The sequence below is a fragment of the Lycorma delicatula genome, chromosome 2 (genome assembly GCF_047948215.1).
Source record: "Lycorma delicatula isolate Av1 chromosome 2, ASM4794821v1, whole genome shotgun sequence".
Classification (NCBI taxonomy): domain Eukaryota; kingdom Metazoa; phylum Arthropoda; class Insecta; order Hemiptera; family Fulgoridae; genus Lycorma; species Lycorma delicatula.
The window spans coordinates 185,081,224-185,088,982 of record NC_134456.1 but is presented as its reverse complement, the minus strand read 5'-3'; the positions used below and the strand labels follow the sequence as shown (position 1 = coordinate 185,088,982).

Here is a 7,759-nt window from a genome sequence, read left to right as displayed (position 1 = left end):
AAATAATAAAGAGGGTTTATTAGTAACTTATTTATTAGTACAAAAAAATCATGAAACTTAAATTTAAAAAATAATGCTTGTAAATAAAAATCAAAACATATTAATTAATTATAATTATCTTTTTCTTAGTAAAAATTAAATTTTGCAAACCAAATTTAATTATTCATATAATATTATGTTTTTGGAAATACAATACAAGTCTAAAAAACTAAATAATTTAAACAATTAATATTATAAAACATATTTATTATAAACATGGAAAAAATTCAATTAAAAAAAGAAAGAAATAATTACCAAGTTGCACTGTAAAGTACATGAAGATATGTTTCAAAATGGATGATATACTACAAAATTATTGTAGCAGTTAAAAGTAACTATCAGAACTAATAAAGGCTTGTCTTTTTCATAATTCGCAAAAATTCTTCTTGACTAATTTCTCCATCCCCATCTCTGTCTGCTTCATCAATCATTTCCTGTTGAAAAAAAAATTGTACATTCATTATCACTTCAATGAAAATGAACTTAAAAGAATAATATTTAAAATACTAATATCTTTGTCATCTTTGTGTATTGTATCCAAATGCAGTTGGTGAGAAAATGTACCTGATACAGAATCCAATTTTATATAAACAAATAAAATGAAAGTAAAGGTGCTCATTTATTACAAAATAAAAGTACAAATTCTTTTATTATTTAATATTTATACTGAACACTGTTCATGCATTCAAATCTTTTATATCTTTCATACAAAATGCTTTTTCAAAACAAACTTTTCTCCGAATTTATTTTCAAAATAAGTGATCATTCCATTTTTTTTTACAAAAAGATTAATCATGAACAAGTATGACTTTATGGTCCACACTACTTTGTGGATTAAACTTTCATTTGATAATTTGCCTATTACATAGTTTCTTTTTCATTTCAGTACAAGACATTTTTATTAATTCTACATGAAACTATGCACAATTCCATCTTCAACTCTATGCAAAAAATGAAATCAAAACTCATCCCGTCAAGTATTTTTCATGGTTCATTTAATATTTATATTGAACATATGTACAACTACAATTTTTTAAACAGAAATTTGTTTCCGAATTCATTTTCAATATTAGAGAACATTCTTTTTTTTTACAAAAAATGATTTAACAACAAGTATGACTTATCTATATGGAACTCTATGGATAATTCCATCTTCAACTGCATGCAAAAAATGAAATAAAAACACATTCTGTCAAGCTTAAACTTTCATTCAATCATTTTAATATTTTTAAAAATACTAAAATAAGACATGCACATGGTGTTAATGTCTGTTACAGTACTGTGATATTACACTGAATATCGCAAATTAATTTATTATACGAGTGCTGCTATCTGTTGGTGTTTTTAGAAGACTGTCTCCCTCAAACATTGATTATGTATCAAATTGAAATTTTGTTTGTATTTTCCTAATATATTTAATTTTTTGTCATCTTGATTAATTTCTAATATTTCTAAATTTATGTTAATATCAGAAATAGGATGTTTATTGTTTGTTAGATGATCAGCAATATTAGATAAACCTAATTTATTATAATATTACTCAAATTAAATTCCTATAATGAAAATTGAAAAATCACATTTCAAATAGATAATAACAGAATGTTCATGTCAATATTGAAATAAAAGGGCAATCAAATTGAGACATCAGAAAATATACCTACATCTAATAATATAAAAATTCATAAAAATTAACTCTTATACAAATATGGTTAAAAGAGCAATCAATTACATACATAATAATAAAGAAAAGTTAAATAACAAAATAAACATCATAAAACATACAGTAGTAGAAAATTAATGTGATACTACTTTAATTAATAATATTAATAAAAAAAAAAACAAAAATCAAAACATAAGAAAAACTTACAACCAATAAATAATAAGACAAAAAAATTGAAAACATAAATTTTAAATTACTATCATTGAAAACGTTAATAAAACTCAATGAAAAAAAATTTAATATTTAAAACCAGCATACAAACCTAATAACCACAAAATAAATTATATAAAAAACAAAAATAATAAAATAAAACTTCATAAAATTTATTTAATTTATAAAATTATATGTTATGATTGTGATATAATATTTATGTAGGAAAAACAAACAGATCTTTTAAGACAAGATTTCTTGAACACTATCAAAATTACAAAAATAAATTAAGTTTATCTAATATTGCAGACAGTCTAATAAACAATAAACATCCTTTTCAGCTTAACATAAATATAGAAATATTGGAAATTAATAAAGAGATAAAAAATTATATATATTAGGAAAATACAAACAAAATTTCAATTTGATAAATCAGTGTGTTTGAGGGAGACAGTCTAATAAAAACACCAACAGATAGCAGCATTATAAATTATTTTGTGATTTTCATTATAATATTACAGTAATGAAACAAACATTATACCATGTGCATGGTTTATTTTATTATTTTTATTTTTGAACATTTTTAATATGCAGTTTAATTAAATAATTCAATCATGACTCAGGGTACAGGATCCCGCTTCAGTACTTTCAATATAAAACTAGAGTAAAATATGTTTTACCTCAATATTCTGTACTAGGTGGTTTATATAATATAATTTAAAATACAATAGTTTTGATAATTGCATTGTTATCATACTTGGCTACACAGAAGTACTAGTTTAAAATCATCATATGTTTAAAACCAATCTCATGCTGCTCCAGTATACCACAGTTGCAGCAGGAATGTTATTGTGATTCTAAAATAGTAAAGAGTTAATAAAAAATAAAGCTATGTGTATGGGTATGTACAACGCACGGTATATATATAATAATAAAATAAACATATGACAAATCTATAAAATTAAATGTAATGATTGTGATAGTATTTTATATATATAATTTGGTAAAATAAATTCTTTTTTGTCCATATCTCCCTCTGTTCCAATTAATACCAAAAGCATAAACAAAATTCAGCACATTCAACCAAAGTAGAGAATTATTAGCTCTTACCTTATCTTATATTTTTCCATTTCCTTTTTTATAAATCAGAAGCACTTGAGGTATTTCCTCACCAAAGTTGATTAAAATTGAAATCTGATTATACATTATGAACATTAATATAGTTTTTAACATAATATTTCCATACATGACAATGTATGTAGTCAAATTAATTAAAATAATCAAATCTTTAATTTTAAAAACATTAAATTTAGTTTATTTTTATGTGTTTTTGGCCAGCCACTAAATACAGCACTGTACTAATATGATATAACCTTTACCTAATATTAACAAAAGTGCTGCTATCTACAGCAGCTTTGATAAGCTTTGTTTCATTATCAAATTCTGCAGATTGATTAAGCTGAATTTCTGCCTATATTTATATATGATATTTTCTAAACTGTCCAATTTTTTATTTCATTTTCTTTTGTTACTTCAATTATTTCCAAATTAGTTTCTAAGTCAGTAATAGAATGTTTTTTTACTATTAAATGGTCAGCAACATTAGAAACCCCAATTTTTTGTTAATATAATATCTAAAATGTTCTGCAAATCTTACTTTAAAATATCTATTACTCTTCCCAATATAAATCTCATCACAATCATTACATTATATTTTATAAATGCCACACAAATATTACAAAATCATTATTATAGTTATGGATTTTTTAAATGTCTTATATGGTTGTAGGGTTTATATGCTGTTTTATATTTTTCATCATTATAAACATTAATTAAATTTTCAAAAATATTATTAGTGTAAGAGTATTTTATATAGACATTATAACTGCTGTGTGTTTTATTTATAGGCTTCAATGTTGTTACGTTTTTAATTTAAAATTGTCTTTTGTATAAATATTATCAATTAATGATGCTTTATATCCACTTTTACTACAATACTCTTTATAATATTTATTTCTACACCTAAGCTTTGCCTGTTGTTCTGTATGAAATGTATCACTCTAACATGTTTGTAAATATATTGATTTTGTGTGACCATGGATAATTGGATTTTCTATTATTTTACTTGCTGTAGGTTTTCTATATACTGATATTATAATACGATTCTTTTTGTTGATTTCAATATTAACATCTATAAAACTTATTTTTTTGCACTTATCTGCTTCAAATGTAAATTTTAAATTTTAATCAACTAATGATGAGGAAATTCCTCAAAAGCTGCTTTGATTTATAAAAAAGAAAAAGGAAAAAGAAAGATAATAAGATAAGATAAGAGCTCTTATTAATTCTGTACTTTGGTTGATTGTGCTGAATTTTTATTATCCTGTGTGTGCATATTTCAGTAGCAGTTAAAATGGAGTGAGTACAGCCAGTTTGTCAACACGATTAAATCAGCGCACAGTGATTGAATTATTAACAGGAGAAAATGTGAATTTACAAATATTTTTCATCATTTAAAATGGGTTTATGGTATTGAAACTGTTGACAGGAGTACTATGAATAGGTGGGTATTGAAAATTTCATGAATGTGAAGCTGGTAAAGCAACAATTGAGGGCACACCTCACAGCAGACGACCAGTTTCTGTGACTGATGAGAAACATCGAAAGGAGGTGGATGATTTGCTTCACAGTGACCGGTGAATCACCCAGCAATGCATCGCTATTCATTCAGTTAGGCATATCTAAAGAATGAATAGGCCATATTAGCAAGCAATTGGGTTACCGTAAAATTTGTGCATGATGGATACCGTAAAAACTCTCTGCAAGCTGAAGTTTGAGCCTATTCCGCATCCGCCATACTCGCCAGATTTGGCTGTGTGCGACTTCCACTTCCCTCATCTCAAGAGGGATCTCAAAGGTAATCATTACACCATCGACAATGAGGTGAAGGAAGCTGTAGCCACTTGGATCTGAGAAAGACCACCAGAATTTTTCAGTGATGGAATGCAAAAACTTGTCATGAAAAAAGTGTATCAATGTAAATGGGGATTATATTGAAAAATAATTACTGCAATTTGTAGCTAAGATATTGCACTTTTCTTCATTTTTTTATTTTATTTCAATATCTCTTTTCATTCCCATGTTACGCATTATGAGCAAAATTTATCCACCAAGCCTGTATGTATACACAAACATGCAAGTGCGCACACACACACACAGAGAGAGAGAGAGAGAAGGGAGGGAGAGAAGGAGTGAGAGAGGGAGAGAAGCAATCAATAAAAAATTTTGTCAAAAACATTCTATGAAATTTTGACCAAGGGGAAACTCTCTCTTAAGAGGATAAAAGTTTGCTTTTTCACATTGTAACATTTCCTCACTTATGATAGATTCTGAAGCATTTACTGTCCTGTGAAAAACTACACTGAATAATTTGCTAAACCTTTTGTAGTAAATAAGAAGTGAAATTTTTTCACAAGACCCTATTCACTCTTTCTCTCTCTCTCTCTCAATGATTATACAATAAACTACCACAAAATACTTCATTTTTAGCAAACAGATGACAGATTACAAATAACTTAATTACACTATTTAATTGAAAAAATGTAAGAGTTAACACTATACTCATATCCTCATAAAAACTGAGCTCATATTTTTCAGCTGCTGAAACTTCTAAGGTGAAGTACGTTGGATAAGGTTTTATCTGACTATTAAAAGTACTGATTTACAAAATTGTCCAAGTTCCCTAGAACAATTAAAGTTAAATGGGTAAGATATTAGAGAATTTTTTAGTTAATGAAAATTATAGGAGTTAAAATTATTACACTGAGAGCCGATAGATCAATCTGCTATGACTGAAATATGTTCAACTCCATATAAAGATGGCCAAATTTTTCTTTATTACAAAAAATATAAAAAAGCAATTTTTTAAATAGAGAATGAGCAATATGTTAGCAGAATGTAAAGAGCTGCATACAGTAAATTTAATAATGGCTTATTTTCTACAGTATAAGATCACAAATGTATTTATTATATCATTTTAGTTATGTTAATTCTTTTGTTTGAATCAAATGATGACATAACACAAAATCTCAACAGAAAACTTTTAACAAGGTAGAGCAGATAATAAATTAAAACAATTTCTTTATATGCATTAAAAATAATAAATATCCTAGGAAAAGACAAAAAAAAAAATGGAATGTATTTGGAATAAAATTTGTTTGTAAACAACTCTCTAGCTGCACTGTGGTTATCATTTCATGCTGAATTCACTCATTTTCAGCAAACTGCTAACAGCATTATGAATTTGATTTATAAACTACATTTACATTCAATTCTGTGCATTTAAGACATTGAAGTTAATCATGATCCTCCCAACAGAGTAATTTGCTGTTATCGTGCAATAGACAAAGTTTGGCTTATAGAATTCTAGTGCTAAGGCTCAATGATATCATTTACTTTCTACTTTGAGACTTTAAAAAAATTACGCAATGCAATTCAGAAAAAAGATACAACATGTTTAGTAATGGCACTGTACTGTTTTACGACAATACTCGCCTGCATGAACCAAATAAATCATCTACTCATTTATTAATAACAAAGAGATCATCCTCCTTATGTCCCAGACTTATTCCCAAATAATTTTCACCTACCTCTGTACTTAAAAAGATGCATTTGTGGGCATCATTTCAATGATATTACTGATGTTAAGACAGTAGTAATTCAGAATTAGTTTTCATACGCAGAAGTAATAAATGAAAAATAGTTTAAGGTAAAACTGATGAAACAAAAATCATTTTTCCCCCATTTTTTATCTTTTTAAATAAATTAATTTTTTATTACCAATAACAGTAGTAATTACTTTTTGAACTAACTTTATATAAAAATTCTCTGTATCTGATAAAAAAAAACTCAATTCTACCGATAAAAATATGTCCATTAAAATTTCTACTTCAATAATATATTCACCTGCAGTTCTTCATCAGTTAATGTTTCACCTAATTCTCCAGCAACCCGCTGAAGATTTTTAAATGATATCTTTCCTGTTTCATCATCATCAAAGAGTCTGAATGCCTTCATAATTTCTTCTTTTGAATCTTTTTCGGCCATTTTTTGTGTCATAAGTGTCAAAAATTCTTCGTATGAAAGCATACCTGCAATTAATGATTGTACTATCAATAAAATATACTGTCTAACTAAAAAGTATCCTAACACAAGAAAAAGTACAATAGAATTTTTCTAAAAATATAAGGCAGGATCCTTTTTTTCTTACATAATGAAGTATTATCAGCACCCGGACGCAATGTTTTATAGTAAATATATATATATATATATTAAAAATTAAATTAAAAACTAAAACCAAGTAATATAAAAAAAAAAAGCATAAATGGAAAACACCTATGATATAAACTAAAAGCAAAATAAAACCAAATGAAATATTATATTAATAATTAAATACAATAAAATTATCATATGCTAAATGGCATAAATAGCTGAAACATACTATATAAAAAATCAAATATTTGAATATAAACGATTGGCTTTGAGAAATTTTAAAACATTTGATAACATTGTCTCATTGTTTCGTAAGATATTTCAGAAGTTAGCCACTAGTTTAAACTTCCAACGCAATGCCATGTAAGACACAATCCACAAGTGTGTGGTGTACAGTTAGTTGGTAGTCGCAGTGAACACAAATGAATGCATCCGTCTGAGTCATGAGATACTAACAAGTGAGCCTAGGCTCACTCGTGAATAGGGCACACTATTTGCAAACAGCAAATAATAACCTCCTCTCGACACTTATTTCTGCATGAGAAGCTCCATGGTAATACAATTTTCTTAAACTGTACA

At 26.5% G+C, this 7,759-nt stretch overlaps 1 protein-coding gene across 2 annotated transcripts in view; it reads right to left on the bottom strand.

The window, feature by feature from the left end:
- Positions 1-240: 240 nt before the first annotated feature.
- LOC142320334 (uncharacterized) overlaps positions 241-7,759 on the bottom strand; it is a 30,135-nt gene continuing 22,616 nt past the window's right edge. For both annotated transcript variants that reach the window (XM_075358039.1, XM_075358040.1), the window contains 2 exons: positions 6,875-7,059; positions 241-473 (listed from right to left, as the gene is read on the bottom strand). In XM_075358039.1, coding sequence (XP_075214154.1) covers positions 384-473; positions 6,875-7,059 — 275 coding nt within the window. In that variant the 3' untranslated portion in view covers positions 241-383. The remainder of the gene's footprint in view (positions 474-6,874; positions 7,060-7,759) is intronic.